This window comes from Doryrhamphus excisus, linkage group LG6 (assembly GCF_037039965.1).
Source record: "Doryrhamphus excisus strain RoL-2023G ecotype Guam linkage group LG6, RoL_Dexc_Guam_v1.1, whole genome shotgun sequence".
NCBI lineage: Eukaryota > Metazoa > Chordata > Actinopteri > Syngnathiformes > Syngnathidae > Doryrhamphus > Doryrhamphus excisus.
The window spans coordinates 16,065,599-16,091,863 of NC_136362.1; the positions used below are offsets into that span (position 1 = coordinate 16,065,599).

Sequence of the window (26,265 nt, forward strand, 5' to 3'; positions counted from 1 at the left end):
CCAATTTGCCCAAAGCGCTTTGTTGTGAAAAAGACAAAAACATACATATAGTACATATACATACGGTAAACAGTACAGTTCTTCTTTTCCACTTCTTCTTTTAGTAAGCCTCGCACCAAAATACATCTCTACATTTGATGGCCTGCTTCTATCAGACTGATTTCTTGACGTTGGAACAGCACTGAAAAAGGCATTACGTATGTCCGATTCTGTGTTATGTGTTTTCTAATTTTGTAACCTTCTTTCTAGGCCGTTTTTTTATGTTGTGTGACCCGTTTTGTGCTATTTATTATTGTTTATTATTATTACTATATGCTTTTTCTAGGATTTTTTTTTTTTTTGCTTCACCCACACTCATAATTAGCTCTTAACCGTTGTTCAAAACTTGCTTTGTCCTCCACACATTAAAAAAATAACATGTGATACAACAGCTCACTGTCATACACGGCATGTCATTTTATTGTGCTGCCTCAGAAGGATAACTCTAAAATAAGTCAAGGTCATATTTGGGAAGTTTCATTACAATTACTCCTGTCTGGCTCCACGCCATTGCTTTTTGCATTTCAGTTAGCATATATAGTAGTCGCTTTCTATGTTTTACTTTTACTTTACTTTCTATGTTTAACCAAGGGGACCTATTATGCTCATTTTCTGATCCTTTGTATTGAGTTATGGACTCTTATAGAGCAGCTACACACAATAACCCACACTGAAAACCTTTTAGATTTTTGCAGGATCTGTACCTATTCCAACTGTATTTCCTTCCTCACACGCCCAAAGTGCTTCCTAACTATGAAGCATATGAGGAATTCCACCCCTCTGTGACATCACAAAAGAACGGTTTTACCATATCTACCGAACCGAGCGTTTTGAGCCAATCTATATTTAATTGTATTGTTCCATTTTTTAACAGTTTTATTGACAACACTTAGATATTTTAAAAACTACAATAGCACTTAGTTGACTCGAGAACTTGTTCATCATTATTTTAATAACTAGAGCAGTACTTAGTGGAGTGCAGACCTCCACCAAGGTACAATAATCCTAATTTGAAAGAAGAACCTGCATAGATAGCTATTAATTTCATCTTTGCTTAAGATCAAAGATGGATTTTTGTCTTGGGAAACACCAAATGAAGACATACGATAAACTCCTCTGTGAACCCAATAAAAGTAAAGCATAGTAACAATTATCAGATTGTCTCCTAAATGACTTCATACTTGAGTGCAGGACCTCCATTGAGGCCAAACAATCATCGATACGGAAGTCGGGTTGTTGGGTAGTTTTAGCATATAACCCTGCTGACAAACACAATGAAATGAAAGCATCGTAACATGAGCACACCACAATAATGTCCACGTCCTTGCCAGATTGTCCCCTAAAATACTCCCACCCAACAAGAGCTCTGACATTATCCGGCAGGACAGTCGCTGGCGTGTCGGACAGAATTACTTTCAGCGCAAGTGAATATTCATAATTGGGCCGGCGAAAGCGGTGAGGGGAGAAGGTAGCAGTCGCCGCTGAAGTCTGCAGACGCTCACAGGCCTTGACTGCTGAGTGAGTGTGAAATGCCAGAGCCAGACTGCTGGACTGCGCCCTCGGGGGGGATAGGAGGAGGTCTGCTCACACCGCCGCGGCATGGCCATCAAAAACAATGTGACAAGGCCTCGTCCCAAAACGACTTCTGACCTGCGTGCGCCATCGCTCACCACAAACACACACTTTGGCGTTTGTGTCACAGTAACATCCATCACTAACTAAACACCTTCATATACTTTTACACTGCGAAATAACATCATACACCGCATATATTATACTACTGTACTACTACTAATATTGTGGTTCAATTGTCGCTCCCTCAGTCTGAATTATTAATAATTCTGAATTCATTATTTCATGAATGATCACTATTACGTGGTTGACTATGGAGTATTATTAGGGAAAAAATACAGAAAGACAAAAGTATATGTATATTATGTAGTATTCTACATTACATTACTTTCACATTGCATGTTGTCAGCCATGGCATGTCCGGCATGATAGAGTGTAAGAAGTTCTCCTCCCGTTCAGTGTGGAAGTGGTAGGATATGTTTTTTTTTTCTTTCCAATGCATCTTAAACGCTTTAATAAGTTTAGAATACAGTAAATATAAATTGGAGGCTAACTAGTTAGCTCACTCGCTTGGTAATGTTAAAAGCCATGGCCATCTCTTGTGTCCTTGTATGAGTATAAAGGTGACTATAGGAGTGTTATTTCATGTCCACATGGCTCTAATAATGTTGAAACGTGTATTTAAAAAGTCACAAACACATTTTTTAATGTTCTTATTAAAAAATATTTATAATAATAATTACTAAGGGCTGCATGGTGTTCTAGTGGTTAGCATGCAGGCCTCATAGCTAGGAGATCCGAGTTCAATTGCGTGGAGTTTGCATGTTCTCTCCATGCGTGGGTTTTCTCCGGGTACTCCGGTTTCCTCCCACATTCCAAAAACATGCTAGGTTAATTGGCCACTCCAAATTGTCCATAGGTATGAATGTGAGTGTGAATGGTTGTGTGTCTATATGTGCCCTGTGATTGGCTGGCAACCAGTCTGGGGTGTACTCCACCTCTTGCCTGAAGCTGGGATAGGCTCCAGCACCCCCGCAACCCTTGGGAGGATAAGCGGTAGAAAATGAATGAATGAATTCATACTGATGCATGGTAGCCGAGTGGTTAGCACGCAGTTGTTCCCGTGTGTTTTCTCCGGGTACTCCGGTTTCCTCCCACATTCCAAAAACATGCTAGGTTAATTGGCGACTCCAAATTCTCCATAGGTATGAATGTGAGTGTGAAACACTACTTTAGCACAAGTTTTATTTGCTGTTATTTTGTGTATTTTGGGTAATATGAGCGTAAAGTCATTTAAAACCGCCATTACATTGCATTGATGAGACAATAGTCACCACAGGAAAAAACAACTGCTAATGTGAGTCTGTTATCGTCTAATTATGTCTTATTTTTTGCGATGATATTATTTCCTATAAAATGATAGGCCATATTGTTTCATTCCAGTCCTGTAGCTCCATCTCCTGAATATGACTCATCACTGCACTAACTGGCCTGCTGATACCAGTGGACTGTCATGGCAAAAATAACCTACATTTAATGAATTATTGTTTGGTTCCCAATCTGTTGATATACAAAATGACAGGTGAATCGGTTGTGCCGTTGTTATGTCGTTTCGATGCGGGGATGAACGCTTAAGTTTGTATTGTAGTTAAAGGTTAAAATTGTGATCAAACTTGGCACACCGGATAAAAATTCTACCTCCTTGATGGATTTTGTCACTTTAGCTTTAACACCTCCTCATCCCTCCGGGAGATGGCACTATAAACACATCAGATTGAAATCTAATGTTGACACCTGCCATCCTTGCATGTCATATAATTACAGCTGCCGCCATGGATGAGGAGGAGGAGGAGGAGGAGGAGGAGGAGGAGGAGGAGGAAGAGCAGACACCTTGTCTCTACATCTTAACAGCATCCAGCAGATTCCAGCATGGTGATGTTGATGGTGATGATGGCGAAATGAGTGCCACTGATGATCCCCTGGGTGGTACTCATTCACATCATCTCTCTCTCTCTCTCTCTCTTTCTCTCTCTCTCCCTCTCTCTCTCGTTGGCTGTCAGTAAATCCAAATGAGGTACAAAACAGGCACAGCATAAGCCGAGTATTCCTTTTCTGTCCACAAGGTGGCAATGTTACAACAGCGTGATGTATAGGATTTACTAAGCCAAAACACATGAATAGGTTATATATAAGTCAGTAACTCTTTAGGTTTATCACTGTTACCTGATATTTATATGATTAAAATTTTAAAAAGTCTAACTAGGATGAATTTATTAGCTATATTATGCATTTATTGGTCATTTAAATATTAAATATTTGCTTATCTCATAAGTGCATGATACAAAAGTGGGTGTACAAGCTTTGTTACAAATTCTGCTTTTTAAATGTTTTGTCCTTCTCATAAAAACAAATTTTAAAAAAGAATATACAATATACTATCTTTTTTATTATTTTCACAACAAAAAAATGTAATGAAATTTTTCTTTAGACTGTGCGGGTGTACTCAATGTTTTGAGTATAGTAGTTTTCACAACAGTTATACTAAATCAAATATTTCTTATTACTGTAATATTAAATAGTAATTTTATAATTTTTAAAAACAATCAATATAAACAAGCAATAATATACAAATAAAATATTAAATTAATACAATAGAAGAATAAATATGGAAAGTATACATATACATATATATAAAATATACAGATGAGCAAAAATATATACAGCAAACACAAAAACTATGTGGATTATCCTCTTGAATCAACAGAAAGATGGAGGTGACATTTTGATGAATATATTGTCATATGGCCTGCCCGGAGGGCAGCTGGAATAGGTGCAGATTCTGGAAGCTCTGGAAGGCTCTGTGCTGGTTATCATGTGTAGCTACGCTATAGGAGTCCACAACTGAATACAAAGGGCCCAAAATTAGCATAATAGGTCCCTATTAATGTAACGTCAAAGCCGAGGTTTCATTACATGTGGCCAGCGAAATCCTGTAAATAATGTGTCAATCATACACTTCACCCTTTCCCCTGTAAAGTGTTCTCTCCTTTTCACAGACAGATTGTAATTCCTGCAGCTCTTCTCGACCTTAATATTATCTGAAATATTATCTTTTTTCTTATGAAAAATAAAGAATTGAGTGTCTGCTTGTTACCTTGACATTCTCACTTCATCAGTAATGTGTCAGTAAGTCATAATATTACGAGGTTATATTCATACATTTATAGTTACAAACGGGCCTATGAGGGCAGCCGTAACTGCGATGTGGCCCTCAATGAAGCCAACCCCGCCTTCGATTGTTTAAATATGTCACGAATAACCTCACATTAGTTGTTTATTTGCAGTCGAAGGCTAAGTGTCCCTCTCGCGGCCATTAGGCAGTATTACACTTCTGTACATGGTAGCTGCTGTGAGTGTTATGGGAGTCAATCAAACGAGCCAGCATTCCTTCAATCCCTTTTACGCTCCTCCTCTCTCCTCAGTGTGCTATGCTACATTCTCCACTAAAGCTTGCATGACCACTTTGTGGAGTGTTGGCATCGTAGGGGGGAAGACAACATGGCAGACACCGTGCTCCAAACCGAGGGAGGAAGCGGCGGGATTGTGGTAATAAGTAAAAGTAGAATGGAAGTCGTTTCGACTGTATTTCCCCCTCATGTAATTGCTTGGCGGTTTGTGTCTCAGGCTGCAAGCTTTATGGCTCGGCAAGCACGCTAAGAAGTTTTACAACTTGCAACAATGGCTATATAAGTGTTTGTTTTGCTTTTAGATCGACGATGACTGGCCAGGTTACAGTTTAGAACTCTTCAGCTATCCCGCTCACTACGCAGGGGATTTAGAATGTGTCGTCGTTCCACATGGAGTCATCATGGACAGGTACATGAACACTTTTCATCAACTTACCAAAAGAAACAAAAAAATAACTTTATCAAAAGCAACTGCTTTATTACATTAATGTAAAATACTTACCGCTTAGCATTGTACTGGTGGAAATGTAGCATTATATCAGTATGTTCACTGAGTGTACAGTCACATGCATTGTACACTGTATAGTGGGTCCATGCATGCTGACAAATGTACATGGTAAATGCAATCGGGGACATTCAACTGGCTGCCCTCAAGCTAAATCTGACCCGGGAATAACACCAACCTGGCCCATAAATACAGTTCAAATCTTGGTCCTGAACTCATTCAGTCATTTCAAAAGACATTGACAGAACATTGTGTTCTACGGCTAGATAAACATGGAAGTTATCGAAAGAAAGATTAGACTCTCCTCTTTCGATTCCATTTTTGGGAAAATATCAGTTCCAAACAAGAAAAGCAGCTTTTTATGAATAGATAACTTTTACTTTGAGATAAATTTAGCCGTATGTCCATCTATTTTCTGTATACTGCTTAAAACCCATGCACGCACGGCACGGGGAGAACATGCAAACCTGGGAATCAAACCCAGGTCTCCTAACTGTGTGGCCTTCACGCTCTAAACAACTATACCACAACATAAACAAACAAAAAAGTGTTGTTTTACAAATACAACGCCACAAACTAAACTCCCTGTGTGCACACATTAAAATTCTGCCCCTTGTGGCTGTTTTTATGGCTTCAAACTGATCTAACAGTGACCTCTTTTAGTGTGCAGTTGTGTCATCACCTCTTTTTTTCCTATTGTACAAAAAGACGTCTAAAATACATCTTTGGGATTGGGTGTTCTGGTTTATAAAAATGTATTAATACTGTACATATTTGGTGTTGAATGAGTCAAAAACAACAAAACACAAATAGACGACCAGCGTTTTTGCAATATTCAAAGAGTCCAAAATGCTGGTCAGTTATCTTCTTGAGGAAATACTTAAAGGGATAGTTTGTATTTTTTGACATGAAGTTGTATGACAATCCCCATCAGCAGTGTAGTGAATCTCTCGTTCCTTGAGCCGAGTTCTGGCAGGTTTTCATTAAGGAGGAAAGTAGCCCTGGATAGTTGCTCTTAACTTAAGCATTTCACAAAACCGTCTATGTTATTTTCTCTGTGTTCATATCACAGCATGCTTCGCTTGTCCATTATTGTGTGTGTGTCCCCGTGTTTACATGCACGGAGAACACCGCTGCAACATGAGAAAGTTAAAATCTTTGCCAAAAAATGCAAATTTAATGCCATTTTCTGTCAGATATTCAACAATGCGCTATGGGTTGTTTTCTTGCTACGCAGTCAGATTGTTGAGCACCATTGCTGCTGAGGATAGATGCAGTGAAACCTCATTCTTAAAGATTCTTAAAGGATCTTAAAGAGTTGTATAACAAAAAAGTCAAGTGGCAGACCCAAGAAAACACAGGATGTTCCCACAGAGTGATTCCTCTGGAAAAGGAACTGTAGAGTTGTCCTGTTGGAAAAGCCAGTCATTACCACATAGACGAGGGCCTTCGGTCATGAGGGATGCCCCCTGCATCATCTTCACATAGCCATCCGCCGTTTGACGCCCCCGCACAACTGGAAGCTGTATTGTTCTATTGAAAGAAAAATGCTGCACCCTCCACTATGCTGTGTGGAAATATCTCAGGTGGGATTTCCTTGGAAGCTATCAGGACCACGTCAGGTCAACGTCCCATGTTTGGTGTTTGTTCTTCTCGCAGAGGCTGTTTGATGGTTATTCTTTGTGGACTGAACTTGGCACCAGTCACAACATTCAATAGGGTCGAAGATCTTTCCATGTCTTGATGGACAGCCAATTGGATCCTCCGGCTCAGGGGCAGTGACATTTTATTGGGTTTAACACTTGACTTTTTGTTCCATAACTCTCAAGATGTTTGAAGAAGTTTGAAATGATAAAATGTCTTACTGAGTCCAACCTCAGCAGCAATGGCGCGCTTCCAGAGGTCTTTCTCATGCAGCTCAACAATTCCACTGCATTCCAAGAGAGAACACATTTTTTTGCTTTTGCTATCATGACGGTGTGAATCCACATTTTTGCTAATATTTTGTCTTCTAAAGGCTGTGGTCCCAAGTCCCAAAGATCTACAGTAAATATAGAGAATATATCTATTTTGTATAGTTATAAATATAGGTATTTGTGTACATTGTACATGTATGTCAGTGATGCACACGCTTTTTCAGCATGCAAGTTCCAAATCAAAATAGTACTGGTTTAATTGATGTTGAACATGCATACATTTAACATTGGAAGACATCACATAGTACAATTCACAATTCCACATCTCCAAAAAGGAGTAAGAAGAAGTAAATCTCATTTGCATTAATAAAACATGTTTTCACTTCAGCATGTTCCCTTTACAGATTCTGAAATAACATGAGAAAGTAAGGCTGTATAACAATAGTTTTTATATTTATATGAATTAATTATCTAACTCCTATAAGAAATATATAATAAGTGATGAAGAAAGTTAATATTTGACGGCCTGTGATTGGCTGGTGACCAGTCCAGGGTGTACCCCGCCTCTTGCTCCAGGTCAGCTGGGATAGGCTCCAGCATACCCCCTGCGACCCTATTCAGGAGAAGCGGCATAGATAATTGATGGATGGACGTTTTTAATCACTTTTTCCGAACATAATTTTTTAAATAATATTTTTTGATTGCAACATTTTTCTGTTTTTCATACTATGACTCTTATTTTAATATATTGATCTTACTGTCTTTAATATTTCATCTTTCGTCTTGTAAAATGATTGCCCTTTCCCCCCCATTTTTGCTGTTTTTTTTTTTTTACATTTTCTTGTTAATCGCTGAGGGCCAATAAAACAGCCCCAAGACCACACTTTGGACACCCTGACATAGAAGATTTTGCATAATAAACAATACAAAGAATAGATTGATGCCTTGTTTTTTACATTGTTTGACAATTGCTCCAGCGTGTAAACCCTGTGCTTTTTGTTGTCCTAGAACGGAACGTCTAGCTCGAGACATCATGGATGACCTTGGGGACCATGACATTGTGGTCCTGTGCGTGCTAAAAGGGGGCTACCAGTTCTGTGCAGACCTGGTAGACAAGATCAAGGTATTGAGCTGCAGCTCAGACCGCACTATCCCTATGAGGGTCCACTTTATTCGTCTCAAAAGCTACCTGGTGAGCCTTTTTTTAAAAAAATAGCATATAATATAGCATTTCATGTTGTCCCGTGATGGGCATTTCATGGCCGAGTGCAACAGTAGTGTCTTTGTGTACTTCTCTTTGTGTAGTGTTGTTAAATGAGCGATGACAACATCTGAATATTTCCCGGCTTTTTCTTCAGAATGACCAGTCCACTGAAGATCTTCACATACTTGGAGCCGAGGATCTGTCATTTTTACAAGGAAAGGTAATGCATGAATATTCTTAAAATACAAAATATCATGTATTAACAGCTACCTGCCTCAAGAGGGCATCATTTCCTCTCTGCAGGAACCATTTATTGTTGATAACAGACTTGTCTTGATAATAAAAGTGACATAATACTATAGCTGTTTTTCCTCTCTCCTTGGGTAAATTACATAAATTATTCTATGCTTTTCATTGGAGGCAAAACAGTAAAAGGGAGGGTATCACAGTGTTTTGTTTTGCTAGAAGCTTGTCAGAATGCATACCATATTGAATTGTGTGTGTGTGTGTGTGTGTGTGTGTGTGTGTGACTTCTGGCTGTTTTGTGCAAGGGCGACTTAGGTAAGGAAAATATGCATGTCTGGGCTCCCTCATGTGGTGTCGAAAAGTATTGAAAGTATCTAGTAGCATTGAAATATTTATTTATTGGGCGAATTGATAAAAAAATGTGAAAATGTTAGTCATGGTCTTTGAAGCAGTTTTTAATAATACAATTATGCTATTTTTCATGATAATTATCACATATAGTGTAGTGGAACCCCAGTGAGCCTGCCTGGGCGGTTGCCGTGTTTTTTGGTTAACATAAAAAAAGGATTCCAAAATGTGATTGTTCCCAAAGACAGGGTGTGGCAGTGAGATGAACACAGACACCGCCTTTGTGTTTTGTCATGACTTATTTCTTGAATTCAATTGTGTTTTTCTTCATTAAATGTTGGCACTTGTGCGGCACGGTGGTCTACTGGTTAGCGCAGACCTCACAGCTAGGAGACAAGGGTTCAATTCCCACCCTCGGCCATCTCTGTGTGGAGTTTGCATGTTCTCCCTGTGCATGCGTGGGTTTTTCTCCGGTTACTCCGGTTTCCTCCCACATTCCAAAAACATGCTAGGTTAATTGGCCACTCCAAATTGTCCATAGGTATGAATGTGAGTGTGAATGGTTGTTTGTCTATATGTGCCCTGTGATTGGCTGGCGACCAGTCCAGGGTGTACCCCGCCTCTCGCCCGAAGACAGCTGGGATAGGCTCCTGCACCCCCCGCGACCCTCGTGAGGAAAAAGTGGTAGAAAATGAATGAATGAATGAATGTTGGCACTTGCAATTTTCCTTACTATTGACTTGAAGAAATACCTGTGTGTGGTGTCTGTGTTGATCTCGCTGCCATATTGTGTCATATTGTCCATGTAGGTAAAAGTAACCTTAAATGTTCATTTATCCCTTTCATATGTACAGTATTGATATGCATTTTAAATAGTTCTATGCATGTAAAACTTTAATTGTAGAAATGTAAAAACATGATTTGCGTTAACATATTTGGCTTTCTGGAATAGATTGATTGGATTTACAAATTTTGATTCGCTTATTATACATTTTGGGTAGAGTCATGATGCAACTTGCGGTCTGGTCTGCAAGCCAAATCTGACCCATGAATACCATCACACTGACCCGCAAGTTCAGTACAAAACTTGGGCTTTAAAAACATCGGAGCGCCAATATAGAGGATCTTTGATTAGTATTATTGAAGGAGTTACAGACCACTTCTGTTTTCTAGAGAATCTTTGGTCAGTGAAAAAAAAAAGACTGTATGCAGGAAGTACAGTATTTATTTGTAATGTTGAGCAATGACCGTCAAAGACAAATCACAGACATATTGTGCCAGATATATACACATATATAAACCTATTAGAACCTTCACAACTGTTGTGCAAAAAACATATGCTGATAATTTGCTAGCAGGATTACTCCAAAATCAAAAGGAATAAGTAACAGTAAGTAAGGGGTGGAGAAATGTAGAAGAAGATTAAATATAGATTTTTATTTTTATAGGTGAGGCGTAGACTCTGGACATTAATTCATTCATATGTTTTCATGAGCAATTCAGTTTAATTCTCATGTGGCATGTAAGAACACAACACCGAGACACATTTAATTTTATCTGCTTCTTTTATGTGCTTGCATGCATGTGTGTCTGTGTGTGTGTGTGAGTGTGTGTGTGTGGCTGCCGACAGCAGGAGTCAAAGGTTAAAGAGAGTATTCCAAGGTAATTCACATCAGCTGATCCAAACACGCAGTACGCCCTATAGACAACCGGGCGTGACTTAAATGCCTGGAACATGAATTGGTGATGAGGTTGCAAGTTTGAGTCATAACCTGCATTGCTCACTTTTGAATGTTTTGTATTTTAAGCGTGCTTCTGAAATTCCCCCCCACCTCCAGCTCCTTTTTGTGATGTACTGTAAGGCCTATGTTTAGTTTTCCTTTTTAAAATGCAACAGTATTGACCTGGAAGAAGTGAGACAAAACATGTGGGAAGAAGACGGAAGATGACATAATGTTGATAAAATGACTGCTGAAGGGTGTGGGATTTGATCTTAATCCAGGTCCAGACAGTTGTCCTCTTTATAATTTGCTGTAAATGTGGCTGACATAAATAATGACTGCATGCTTGGGTGAATCTTTTGTTTAAAAAGTAGCGTAAACTCAAAACAGTTGGACTTTTACAGTATGAGCTCTTACATTGTCCTAACTATCTGAACCATATCAATAGTATTACTGGTATGTACTGGGTTTAGTATTTGTTGAGACCATCTTTTCCGAAAGGAAATAATGGAAATAATCTGTCCCAGTGTCACCATAATAAACTTTATTACTGCCAGCCAATGTTTTTGCCAGCTATCTTTTTGTGTTCCAAATAACATAACTGGATAAAACTTGGGATATGGAAGAACTGATGACATTTTAGGGGTGACCAGATACCTGTCTATTTTGGGAAAAGCTTGTTGCTGGTAAGAGTTTGTTACAACTAAACAACCTCTGCCCCACCCAAACGTTAAAGGACAGGGAAGTTAGCATTAACACATCCAAAATTACACACAGTAAGGACATTATTCCAAAACATTCACTTAAGTCCAAAAATAATGTTATATAGAATAATGTTTCCCTTTGTTTTCCCATACTGCTTGGCTCATTGTATAATTAGTTCATGTTAACTATTCAATATGTGCATGATTGAGTACAATATTTGCAGTTAGTGATCTGTCTCTAATTGTTTTCTTTCCCTGCTTGTCTCCACCCGCCCCCATTAGAACGTACTGATTGTGGAGGTGAGTCAACCATGTTTTTCCTTCTCTATTTTTCCTACTGTGACTAAGTTCCAGGTCAAGACAAACTAGCTCAAGGGTTCCTCTTTTTAATTACGGTTGGTGCAGTGCATTTAGAGGAAAATGAGAATCATAGATGTTCATTCATACTGGAACTACTACATTTTTTTCTGGTCTTTCAGTCTGTATTGGGATTAGATTTTACATACATCTTTCGCCTCACCGCCAATGGGACAAACTGTGGTGGACAGCTCTTATTTTTAGTAAAACTACAGTAACAGAGTGTTCTTTGTCCACCCAGAGCACAACTGTCAATGGACAAAGAGCCAAAACAGAACCAGGCTCACTTTGCTTGTAAAATTCCTACTCAAAAATACAAAATAAAAACATAAATACCCACCAAGAATAGTCAAGTAGTCAGTAGGATCCATTTCCCCTCTGAATATGTAGCATAACTGGTAGGGCTGTGGCAAACAGGTTAGCCAGAAGCCAATCAGTCTGTGAACTATGTCATTACATACATTCTATGAATGCTAGTACAGTGTAATATGGAAGTGGACGTGTGCAAGGAATTATTGTAAGTGTACATTCAGTGCTTTAGGCACACCCTTGCAATTCAAACTACCTCGGTCTTCCCAGCGTCATCATCAGTGACATGTGGCTCTTTTCTTAGATTACATATTAAAGGAAATATTGCATTACAGTAATATTTAATTATTATTATTATATATACATAATATAACAATAATAATATATATAATAACTGAGGGTTATTTGATTGCAAAAATGTGGACAATAATATTGTTTAGTGTCAATTTGTGGGGCAATAATGCACCTGCATTGTTTGGTAAATCATTTAAATAAAGTTTTTTGTATAGGCTGTCTTTTGTAAATTGAATTAAATTGCACATTGAATTTCTCAATATTCCTCATTGAGAAAGGGTATATATCATTTTAGGCATTTTGTCAAAATGTAAAAAAAAAAAAAAATTGTGAAAATGTATCCTTTTTCCTGTTCACTTCCCTACATTATTTCCTGCTAAAAGATACTAATCAACAAGTAAAACAACTTTAACCCACAATTTGGCTTAATAAATATTAATTTGGGGGCTTACTGGATATTTATTTGTAAAGTTTACATACATTTAGAAATATATATTTTTTGTTTTAAAAAATGTGTTTTATCAAGAGCATTTTATGGACACTATTCGAAGAAGAAATAAAGGTGAAGGATACAGTATAAGGTGTACAGTTTGCTGCTGTCATTCCATTTGTTTCTGTGTAATTTACTTAAGTTACCACTACTTTCTAGTACAAGAAGTCAGTTGTGTTTTTCTTCAGAAGCTAGATTTAATTTTAAAGGCTCTTCCAGTTCTAATAGGTCACGTAATAGAAACACAGCTGACTAATTTCTCCCACTTCTTACACTGTGAAATTAATCAGCTCTTTGTCTGGAAATTCCATGTGGGTAATCTTGTGCTTTCTCAATCCTGTTTTCCTGTCTTGCCTGCCTGGGCGACTCAGGGCATTATTGGCACCGGTAAGACCCTGAAGGCTCTCCTGAAGCACGTTGAGGCCTTCAAGCCCAAAATGATCAAAGTTGCCGGGTGAGTTATGACTTTGTGGAAAGCCTAAACAAAAACTTTGTGAATCACTCAGTGGTTACGTTCACACTTTTTATGTCGTCGTTGACATTGCCAAGAAAATGTGACTTGTTAATATGGACGCAAATCATCCGGGAAGTAACATGTATGCCAAGAAGCACATTATCAAACGCATTTCCGGAAATCAAGATTACTGCAGTGTATGCACACTGTATTCTCCTTAAGGCATTTGTGGAAATTTCAAAGATTTTGTGTAACGGTAGTCAATATTATCTTAACTAAATGATTCTGCTTAGGGGATTAAGAAGGTAAAAAAAAATCTAAATTGACGTGCAGTGTGACTGTAGCCAAAATCCGCTGCCATAGTACGTTCACACTTGACATGATTGGTTTGGTTAGAGGGAACTGTGGTGCATTTGTTCTGCAAGTAGGGTTCGTTTGGTCAAGTGGGAACACAATCAACCAAAACCTGATGAACAGGTGGACAGACTGCTTGAGATATGGGTGTCCAAAGTGCTTGCGACATATTGTAAAAATACAATTCAATCATTAAGAATACTAAGAAACAAAAGAAAATCACAACAGTGTAATGTAATGACAAAAACTTTAACTGTTTATAGTAATAACACGAGTACTACTACTAATACGCCTATTTTTTTCTTTAAGTTTAGATAACTTCTTACCATATGTACATAGAATTAGGTGTCGCTTGTTGAAAAAACAAACAAACATTAAAGTGGCTCTGCATACAGTTATACCTCATTTATCATGCTTACTTGGTTCCAGACCAGACTGTGATAAGTGTATTTCCACAGAGTAGGATTTAATATTAATACACTGAATATTTTCATAGAGCATAGAAAACTTGTTTAGGACTTTCTAAATAGTGCCCTGCGATTGGCCTCTCGCCCAAAGACAGCTGGGATAGGCTCCAGCATACCAGCGACCTTTGTGAGGATAAGCGGCATAGCATATGGATGGATGGATCTAATCATTGTTAGAGTCAAATCCATAAATGTACCACTTCCACACAGAATGGGAGAACCTTTTTTCACTCACTGATATGCCATGGCTGACTCCATGCAGTGTAAAGGTAATGTAGTATAACGTCATGTCTCATCAATGTAACATTACTGACACCTAGTGACCGCGCTTTGACACCCCTGGCATATGTTCTTTATTGCGCAGCCTGAGGGCCCATGATATAAATACCAGTGTGAACACTAAGTAAACCGCACCAAAGTCTTTATTTTGGTTGTTTGTTTGTATGTTCCTCAGATTGCTGGTGAAGAGGGTGCCTCACAACACCGCACAGCTCCCTCACTGTATGTATATGACCACTTGTATGTTAATGTGCCTCATTAACTTTTACTAAAGCATTTTGTTCCACCATTTTTATACTTGATTCAGTATACTCATGATTTATGGTCATCTTTTATTGCAGACATTGGCTTTGAGATACCCAATCGCTTTGTGGTTGGATACGCATTGGACTATAATGAGTATTTTAGGGACCTTAACGTAAGTGAGAGGCTTTGTTTTGTTTTTCAACTCCCTCATTATCTTTTCTTTGACCCCTGATTTGTCGTTTCCCTCCAGCATATCTGTGTGATCAGCGAAAGCGGCAAGATGAAATATAAGATATGACGGAAGGAGTCGTCATCTCACACATTTTAGCCCACTTACCGCTGCTGTGGAGACAGTTGTTCTCTGACGTCACTGTTCAACATTCCATATGTGAAGCGCCACTGCCCTTTAATGTGTTGTACAGCTGTGGTGGAATTCCTCATTCCTCATGGAACCTCTAAGGTCGAATATCAAGGTTGGAAATAATATATGCCATAGGAAATCATGTGAATATAAATAATCTTTTTCCAGGGTCCAAATCCTTTATTAACTGAACAGGGAATTTTCAATGTAACATTTTTATCACGCTTAACTATCAGGCTTTTAATGATGACTGACAGCAACAAAATGCCTCACACATCTCATTTTGAAACATTCTTACTTGTCACACAAGTGTAAAAAGAAGTTAACAACTGTATGAGATACTGTACCGTGACTTTGGGTTGTGGACAAATTGCTTTGGAAGAAATACATGGTAGTACACATATTCCCAAGCTGTTACAATCATTAGACACATACTCAACGATTTTTAGGCAATTAGCCATGAAGTCCCATGCAAAGACATTTCAATTGATGGTGGCCCGTTTTTCCACCCAAATTTCACAGACATTGGCTTGTCAGGCCCCTAAAACATTCCACTGCATATACTGTACAAAACCTGCATGGGAAATGCTGGAATTCTCTTCCTTTTTGCCTGATATTGTTTTACCTAATGCAATGCAAGTGACTGGTTGTCATAATCTGCATTGATGGAAATGAATCCTCCCTAAATATGAAACTGAATGACCTTTTCAAGTCGTAAAACGGTAATACTCTGTCATGAAATGAGTCATCTAACATTATTATTAGCATCTACTGTATTAAATGTTTCACTTAGTTCTTGGGAGGACAGTGCACCTTTTTCGATATACAGTATAGAGTATGCATTTTGCATTAAAGTCATTAATCGGATCAGCAGTAAACTTACTTGAGCAACTTGTGTTCTGATTGTGCCTCACAACACTCCCGATGTTGCTGTTAGAAGTGGATTTTATCTCTTGATTATTTTCAGTTATATTGTAAAGGAAGTCAGGTCACCTCTCCTGACTAGGAAAACAAAAATAGGTGCCCCACAAATGATCTAAAAGGCACAAAAGAGTCATTTGTGTCGAACTGGTGTGGTCTTTGTATACACTTGACATATGACTCTCAAGCTGGGAACACTGAGTGCTATTTCAACAAAATTGTTTTTCACTCTACGTTTACAGGGATTACGCTGGATTGACACCATGACAATAACATCCACATAAAATACATTATAGAACATACAGTATAAATACATTATGTCATTTGTTTTTACTCATGAAAGTAGAATAGATTTTTTGTATTTAGAGTATCAAGGCATGACAACGATGCTTAATACCATATATTTAAATTTGGACAACATATTTGCTCCATGTGTTCCTAATGCTTCATGTTGTAAACTAACTATTCCTATTGTATGAAAAATAAAGTGCAAGAATAACTAACACATAAAAAAGGTACTTTGGTTAAGCTATTTAACATGTTCATAGGGTATTTATTTTGAATATGTTTTCTTATTGCCTGGATGTCATACCGTGTATTGTACTTGCGTAAACTGTACTGTAATAGTAGAATTTAACATTACTTATGCAAACTATGCCATACCAATGGATAGTGCATTTACAGCTGCCAGTCAAGATAGGTGGTTAACTATATAAATCATGTACTACTCAGTAATCTTAATGTGCTTTTTTGAGTCTGTTTTGCTATGTGGCGTGATGGTTATCTAGTTGTAACACAGTTGTCAAAGGTGGAAAGTAGCAAACGACATTTACTTGCATAATTGAGTAGTTTTATGTACAATTGTTAGGGCTGTCAATAGACACTCAGTTCAGAGATTTTAACATTACCTTTAAGGAATATACAATAAAAAAATATGACTATATCATAACTAACTATTACGTTACACTTCTGCATATTTGCCTCCACGCACTAAGACAAAGAGACTGTATGACAGACAAAAGGGCTCACTCTCTTCATACCCTTGTTCTATGGAACACACCTGCTAAGGTGTTGATGTCGATGCACAGAGTGAACTCTCTTCCTGTCTGGGAAGCGATGAGGGAAAACTATAGATGCATGCACATGGCAGTACACTGAGTCCAGCAAAATTATCCAGTTAATTTCCATTTATTGTGTGATGCATTAACTTAGTATCATCCTGGATCTAGTGCCTACGAGATATTACACAAGATCTTGAGAAACCCTTAGAAATTTACTTTTTAAAGACGTTCTAAGTTCTTCAGTATGTTTTCTCTTCTTGTACATCAGTAGTTTGTACATAATAGAAGCAAGATTTTAACTACATAAAAATTTGAGGCACATACTTTTACTTGAATTATGTTAGAACTGTACTTTTGACAATAATTGAGTACTGTGAGAGTTTTATATACATATAGACAGTGCCAAGCCAGTTTTGTGAAAGTACCCTGCCTGAGCTGACCTCTGCTGCTGCTGCTGCAACAAAAGCCAACCATGGCCAAAAGAAACAGGTGGCCCCTTCTGTTCGACTGAGGATAAAGGGGGACATTTGTCGGTGGGGGCCCTCGAGGACTGGAGCACAGCAAGCCCCTCAGAGTCAGCCAGCTTCACAGAGAAGCGTGCATTTAAATGGCCTGCACAGATTATTGCATTCCTCATTCACTGACATCAACATCCCAACTGGTACTTGGTCACTTTGTCCAGCTTCCTTCTTCAAATGCAACTGTAAATAGAGTTATATGCACATGACAAAAACTGATCATGTTCGATTAACACGCTCTGAAATTAACTCGCAACACAAGCTTTTGGAAGTACCATGGTGACTCTGTGTAAAGTCGGCCCTGATTGGTCAGATCAAATGCAAGACCGTCTGTGATTGGCTGAGCGTGTCCTGTTGACCGAAGGTGGACTCCCAGGGAGTTGGGAACGCTCGAAGCCAAAAAAACTCCGGCAGCCACAGAACTACACCATGCGCCTCCCTTGTGCGGACTGCCGTTTGTACTCAAATTAAATTACATTATGTCAACCCACATCCGAGCCCTTTTGCTCCAGTTTTATTCGCTTTTATCGACGACCGCTGTTGTTGTTGCTCGTCTGGAACGACGCCCCACCAGAGCTACTCAGGTAACTTTGTTTCAACTCCAGCCGTTAGCATGGCTGCTAACTAGCCTACGAGTTAATTTTGTTGGTACCTTTGTTTACGACTTTAACCAGTCTTGCTCACAAGATACCATCTTATCGCTCACTTGTTGAGTAGTCTGTGTGGTTATTCACGCTTAGACAAACGAAGTAAGTGATATTTTAAATGACTTGTTCTGTGACAACAACAGTCGGAGAGTCGGAGAACAAAACAATAGCCATCCTTAGATCATGAATTCTGTGTCATTATTCTTTCAGTAGAACTTGTAAAAGCATATGTATTACATCTAAGACGTGAATAACCTCAATGTATTTCGCCCTTGGCTCACTTGTTGCTGGTCATGGATGATGCAGCGTCGACTAGTGTCCACGTTGCTGCGGACAACAAGTCCCGGTGGTTTGTCCATGTGGTTTCTTGTCCCTTAACACGCCTCCACTTATTATACACAGATCCTAACTTGATAACATTTTCAAAATATTGTCAACCGTAGAAGCGTCTCATTGAACTGGAAGTCGAATTACAGCATTGAGAATATAAGACATCCCTGAATATCAGGAGACTCTGGACATAACACGACGACTATTTTTTTGGACAAATCTTTGTTTAGTTTTCAATATCAATTAAGTCCTATTCCATTCATCATATTTGCATTAATTATATTTCTTAGCTGAGGAGACCCGAGTTTGATTCCCTTTCGATCATCTCTGTGTGGAGTTTGCATGTTCTCTCCGTGCATGCGTGGGTTTCCTCCCACATTCCAAAAACATTAGGTTAATTGGTGACTCCAAAATGTCCATAGGTATGAATGTGAGTGTGAATGGTTGTTTGTCTATATGTGCCTTGTGATTGGCTGGCGACCAGTCCAGGGTGTACCCCGCCTCTTGCCCGAAGACAGCTGGGATAGGCTCCAGCACCCCCTTGTGAGGATAAGCGGTAGAAAATGAAAGACTGAATGACTGCTCAATTGTTCGATGACTCGGCTTCATTGATCATCATTATCTTAAAAACGATACCAAAACCCTACAGCATGTACAGTATATATTTTGTGTTTCTAAAAATGGCTCAAAAAGGTTTTATTATTTATAGATCTAGTGTTGTGTTATTAGCATTAGCAGTTCAGTGTTTTTCCCTTGACTTTTTTCTTTTCCCTGTATTTTTTTCTTTTTAAATTGTTTTTTAGGGCTGGTGTCCTGCGGGCCAATAAGGCCAATTTCACAATTGGTATCATAGCTCACCCTCTGTGGTGAATAAATAAATATGGCCGGCTGAGCAACATCTGTCATGTCGGTGCTCTCATCCATTGCAACAAAAAATGAAAGAAGTGACTAGACTACGTTTCGACTGCCTGTCTGAATCTGAGTCTGAATCCACTTCTTTTAATCAGAGCACAGTGGCTTCTAACTTAAAATTTTAGAAGAGCAAGCAGAACATTTAAGGGGGCACACACAGAAATCAACTACTTTCAAAGTAAACATTCACATTTTCTCATTTTCACTCATGATGAGTATGAGTAATTCAAATGCCGCCCTCTTTTCACACACATAGGCCCACCTTCATCTTTGATGTTTCTCCTTTCTTCCTCTTTAGGAGTTAATGTTGGTTGGCAAACTACATCATTTGCGTGTTACTGAAACTACTGGGTTGAAGTGTGGAGAAGAAGTTTGTCAGCAACAAAACATATTGAATAATAAAATCTACAAATTAAATGATTCGGTTGCCATCTTCTGCAAATATAAAGGACGGTGTGTGGTATTTTGTGGTCATTTGTCATTAAACACAGGCATAATGTCTGAATTGAAGAGTTGTATACTGGGGATGTAAATTTGGTTTGTGGACTAGAGCCTAGGCAGATAACTCTGGTTAGTTGCCACCAGAGAGACAGTAGAAAGTGAGAGCCAGGCAAAATGTGTAAACAAAGACGGTAGAAATGTCGATTGAATGCGATTGAAACGATCAGTTAGTCCATCGATTAGTTTAGGCTTGGACTGTGACTAGCGATTGTCAGTTGAATCCACATTTTACAAGCTATTTTTCATTCCCACGGTAATAAGGGATTAGTGCGTGCCTTGTCAACGGGCATACATGACCACACATGCGTGGGTAGATGAAGCTTCTAAAGCAGTGCGCCCTGCTTCTCTAAAACAGTGCAGTCCCAGTGGGACGATTCAGGAATATTAAGAACTTGACTCGTCATGTTGGCGCGTGACTAGTTTGTTGGGCCATAAGATAACTGAAAAGGGGTACATAAATACATATTTTTTGATATTGTTGAATATGGAGGTTCTACTGTATTTAAATTGCGGCACAGTATCTACAGCACATGGCCTACCATAATGTGCACAAATGTAGTGTGTTATTTTGCTTTACAGAACATTATACAGTTTGATTCTGACAGTGCCATTTATTAGAATGCACATATACTACAGTTTGTTTGTCCTTTTTTTTTCAGATGGATTAGAAAATCCAGCCAAGATGAAGGTGTAATGCGTGGACCACAAATTGCAGGTGTTTGCTGAGAGGATTTTAAGTCAAATTGAACAATGGCATCACATTGGACTCACTCTTGTGAAGATGAGGACCGACAACAAGCGAGGTTGTCCTACTGTGAGGTATGTGGCTACATTTATGAAAGTTTTTTGTCTGCGATGTAAGTTAAGTGTAAGTCGGAACTTGTATCTAAATAGACACGTCAGTCACCCACACTGTACACAGAACACATGCAAGCCATATTAAATACAGTAATAAAATGTATAAAGGGGACCAATTATACTCATTTATGGGTCTCCTATACGTGATACCCCACACAGAAAGCTTTCAAGATCTTCCATGGTCTGCACCTCTGACTGCAATGTTTCTTTGGGTTTCCTGCCTCCCGCCCAAATGGTCTGTGAGCCCACTCCGCTGTGATTGGTCACACTCCTGCCGCTTGCTCCGCTTTAGTCTGAGTGCTTACACAAAATAAACACTGATAAATTGTTATTTACAGCTTGCTCTTTTGACTCTTCAACACGACCAAGTAATGTAGGAAAGGTATCGGACTTCAGTTTGGTGGATAGTCCAGCTTCACATTTGGTCAAATGAACTGAATGTTAATCAAGCAAGTCTAAAAATCAATTTGTCTAAAACTAGTCTCTTTTGTAGTAGCAGAACATTTGAATCACTCTTTAAACCGTGTTATTATGAGCAATGGGGGGTTGCGTTCAAAGACAGCAGGTATCCTATTATAAAATTGATGATGAACTTTAGAATGGTGAATAGCTGGTAGTAGCTGAGTAGTGGAAACTTTATATGATCCTAGGATCCATGTGGGATAGAAAGACCCCAGTAATCAATTAGCTATTAAAGCAATTTGTTGATGATATGCTTGCCCCTTATTAGATTTTCTTTTAATATTGTTACGATCACGTTTTGTCATGGCACTGAAAAAGTATATCAGGATCACATACTGGATGTACCGACAAACATGATGGCGCTCATGCAGAATTTCTATGGTCGCAGCAAAACCAAGAAAAAGACCCAGGTTATCCGCTTATCTTTATTATCAACAACCAGCTACTGTATATTCCCTGAACTGCCTACATGAGTTAAGTGAATGGTGTTACTAGCTTGTAGTAATTCTGATACTGACCATGTAAACACTGTAAATATTAGTTTGCTACTATGTTGCTACTATGTGTTGTTTCTTTGTTGCTTTGAATAAACAATCTGGCTTGAGCATAAAAAAGCCTTAGCTTATTTTAGATGTGATGTGAGTGTAAAGCTTCAGTTGTGGAAATCCCTCTTAATGAGACTGCACCAGCAACCAATTCATGTGCTAATGTTGAGGCGGAAGCACACAACAAATGAAAAGACTTCAGAAATAGCCCAGAAAGTACCTGCAGCCTCTGGGCCTTGGAGTATATAGAAACATAGAGTGAAAAATTGGTTATACAGTAATCCCTTTTTAATCTTGACTATTTGGTTCCAGACCCAACCGCAATCAGTGAATTTCCGCCAAGTAAGAATGTTCAATGTTAGTAAATTGAATATTTTTGTAGTTATAGCATAGAAAACCTGTTTCTGACATTCAAAACATGATTTTTACCATTATTGGAATCCTCTATATCATTTACTAATTCATTTTTCATTACTGTGTAATGCATTTATTTGTTTAGTTTGTCTAGCACAGTAGACTTCAGTAGTCTCCCATTCATAACATTCATAACTGGCTTGCCTCTACTTTGTGAATTGTAAACAATACATCTGTCAACACTAGACAATATGGAACTAAACAATAGTAGTATAAAAAAGTAATAGTTGCATACAAAAATTGGGATTGTGCGATGTAGTGTAAATTCAGCCTTGGATCCCTCATCCTCTTGTCATACTGTATATACTGTACTGTTGAGCATGCCAAAGATCAATATGCTTTTATCAGGATTTTTTTTTCATTAGTTGCGGGTCCAGTCTGTTAAATGATTAATTCTGGTTTGTTGTTTCGCAAGGAGCCTTATTTCATGATGTACGTTACATGCACATTGGCTTACCATGAGAGAGGGAAATGAGAGTGGAGTGAAACAGATGATTGCTTTCGATGATGAAGCGTGATCCATATTTAGTGCTGCAGGGAGCTATGAACAAACCGCTCTTCCCCCAGTCTCCTCAGTCTTGGCCTCATAAAAGGTCAGTGTTCATCTCATTTGGGCCGCCTGCCTTATACAGAAACCTCTGCATGCGAATCTCATGGCAAAGTGATGGCAATCGGAAGGGAAAATTGAGCCACAATTGGATAGAAGAAGCCTGTTGCTTCCTGTTGCTTTATGGTCGTGTCTGCGATGTCTCAGGGGGAAAAGACAAAGATAGGGTATGTATGATTCAGCTGTCCATCATGTTGTATCTATTTCTATTGGAAAATGAGTATTCATTTAATGAATTTACTGTTGCACATATTTGTACATATTAGTTAACAACCTATTTGCACAAAAAATGCTTAAGCATGTTTCAAAGTTTTACTGTACATACTGTTGTTTGAAGCGGCTTATTATGGTTAATGTTGTTGTTGTGACTGAATAGCACCCCAAAGGATTCTACCATCCCATATGTACTAATGTCCGTAAGGTGTGTGGCATGCACAATGTCAGCCAGTAAAGATACTCCTAAACAGACCCAGACCAATTTATCGGCGGGCAGATTAATCAATATTGGTGAATATGTGACCAATATATGAACATTTTTTTGCTGTACTGAGATTCTGTCCCTTGCACACACAGAGACAGAACAACAAGGTGTCGCTCTTTCTGCCTCACTCACTCGGCTGCAGGCCATAGTAAGCTGTGGCTTTGAAAAACAATATAACACTACACTTTAGTGCCACACTATAAGGGCCCCTCTAGGAGAATATTCTGTGAGCTTGCAATAGAGCTTATTACAGCATTTTAAGGTTGTGTAAGTTGCATCTCTGTCACATAAACAAAGATAGATGCAACTGTTAATTGACATTATCCAAGTATCTAAGACTATTATACAGCATTTTAAAGTGAAATAAAGTTATAAGCAGATATACACAATGTCCCCACTTGACTGGAGCTCATACATTCACAACTTAATGTCTTCATAAAAGTCATTTTTAAAATATTCCACATAATGTACTTGTTGTAATGTTATATATTGCATGATTTGAAATAAGCGACATTGTTACATAACATGTAGTTTAGTCCCTTATATTAAGTCTAGTCTAGTGCTGCATTTTTTCATTATTTATTTTGTTTTTTTCTTACCGGCAGCCCCTGTGTCATTACCTGGGTGTTTTCATAGCAAAGTGTTCGCTTTGCATGAGAGGTGGTGTAGAATTTAGCAGTCCACAGAGAACCTGGTTCCCAAATATTTTAGGATAGTGTACTTGGCTCCTTTTCAGCATTTATGGTGGAATGTCATTTGGTGACATCAGATATAGCTTTTAAACACACAAGCCAGGGGATGGGATGTTTTTAGAATACTTGGTAACATTTCATAACATTTCAGTTCCTTTTTTTTGACTATTTTTCATTATTTATGTTAGATAGTATTTGTGTTAGACAAAGGCAAATATGGACACCATTTTAGCTTTGTTATAAATGCAGTGTACCATTCCTCATTGGATTGCATTTTAAAAATTATTAATTGACTCCAGTTTGTCTCATAGGTTTACAGCAGAGCGGTAGAGCAGGGATAAGGGCGGACAATTTTGACTGACAAACAAATGCTCGTACAGTTTAGCCGAATCGCAGAAGTGCTCTCATAATTTACAAAGGAAATCAATGGCAAAAATTTAAAATAATCTAGAAAGCAAAGACCCGCAATATGTTTGCTGAAATAAAGACATGTCGTGTAATTATTGTGATTGCTCTTTTCACTGTACAGAGTACATAGGGCAGAGGAGAATTTGGCTATAGCTTTTGGAGTGTGTACAACAGCTTGACAATGTACGTGGCCCCAAATAGAAACAGTGCAACCATTGTAAATGTAGGAGCGTGTCAGCCAGTGTAAACAACGGGTTTTATGGCACAGGCAAGACTAGGTTGTTTGTGACGTCTGGGTCAGGGCACTGATTAGGTTAAACAAGGATTTTGTTTCTGAAATGCTCTGTGAGACAGACCTGATGACGCTTTGATTCCAAGAGTTGATTCCAGGCTGCCTCACCCAGTGCAAATACCAGCATTCTTATGATTCATAAACGAGTAGAGAGATACGCAGGTTGTGGTGGATGTGTGCTATAATGTGACCCGTTTCCTCTTTGTGGCCCTGATCCCTTGTGATGAAATTGAGCTGTGAAGGGTGGGGAAGAGTGGCTCCCAGGGAACTAGAGAAATTTAGGTCTGGAATTCATTGAGCTGGGATTTCACAACAGTATTAACTATACATGTGGCAATGATAACACCGCTTGGCATGGAGGCCTCCCGTCCACATCTGAAGATTAGAAGGGCTGGGAATGGCCACATGCGCTTCCTGCAGAATCAGATCCTGTTTGCCGGCATCTCAACCATGCAGTTGATCCATTGTCATATTACCAGAAATGGTTCTCTGTCTGCCTGGATTACAGTATGTTGCTGTGGAACAAAACATTCCAGTGCTCAAACGGTGCAGACTTTAACTTTAACTCTATGCATAAAACAAGCTGTGTAAACTGCAAACAAAACGGCAAAACCGGTTGTTCAAGTTACATCAAAAACACCCAGGCGTCAGCTGCTTCTGTATCGGTGCTTCCCAGCCAGCTATAGTAGTGGAGAAGTAAGGCCCTAGCATCGTGTTTGAACCCATTTCACACTCATCAGATAAGTTGGTCCCTGTTTTGTCTAGTGATGTGTGCTGCTTTTAGGAATGGGCATTTACTAAATTTCAACAATGGGGAAATCAATTCCTTGATTGTTGTTTTTAAATACTAACTTAAATCATTTGAAAAAGAAAACGCAGGGGAAGGGGAATCTAGGCATAACAAAATATTTTAACAAACGTTAACAGTTGGAACAGAAAGTAGCAAAACAAACATCAAATTGAATGTTCTGAACTCTCGTTCTTATGCCAATATGGTACTTTCCATAGTCAGTCATGAGGAAGTTCAATAAACTACTGAAAGGGGACACATTATGCTCATTTTCGATAAAGCCCTGTTCCCAACCTGCATTACTTGCAAGTGTGGGCCAAAATTCGGGGATGAGTACCACCTCAGTACGGATTTGGGAGCTTGCAGACACTAAGCAGCACTCTTAGTGCAGGAGGAGCCTTCGTTGTGTGCGGGACTGCGTCAGGCTATGGATGAAGAGACGTGTGTGCCTTCTGCAACCACTCTGTGGTGGGTGCAAGTTAGTCTCTGCACT

At 38.8% G+C, this 26,265-nt stretch overlaps 2 protein-coding genes across 3 annotated transcripts in view; both read left to right on the forward strand.

Moving 5' to 3' along the window:
- Positions 1–5,028: 5,028 nt before the first annotated feature.
- On the forward strand, positions 5,029–17,212 carry prtfdc1b (phosphoribosyl transferase domain containing 1b). The gene is made up of 9 exons (XM_058068794.2): positions 5,029–5,217; positions 5,381–5,487; positions 8,508–8,691; positions 8,858–8,923; positions 12,005–12,022; positions 13,544–13,626; positions 14,902–14,948; positions 15,068–15,144; positions 15,223–17,212. The coding sequence occupies exons 1-9, from the start codon at positions 5,170–5,172 to the stop codon at positions 15,268–15,270; spliced, it is 678 nt and encodes a 225-aa protein (XP_057924777.2). The 5' UTR covers positions 5,029–5,169; the 3' UTR covers positions 15,271–17,212.
- A 1,004-nt stretch (positions 17,213–18,216) lies between these two features.
- arhgap21b (Rho GTPase activating protein 21b) overlaps positions 18,217–26,265 on the forward strand; it is a 30,882-nt gene continuing 22,833 nt past the window's right edge. For both annotated transcript variants that reach the window (XM_058066452.2, XM_058066453.2), the window contains exons 1-2: positions 18,217–18,417; positions 20,883–21,042. In XM_058066452.2, the coding sequence (XP_057922435.2) occupies positions 20,974–21,042 (69 nt within the window). In that variant the 5' untranslated portion in view covers positions 18,217–18,417; positions 20,883–20,973. The remainder of the gene's footprint in view (positions 18,418–20,882; positions 21,043–26,265) is intronic.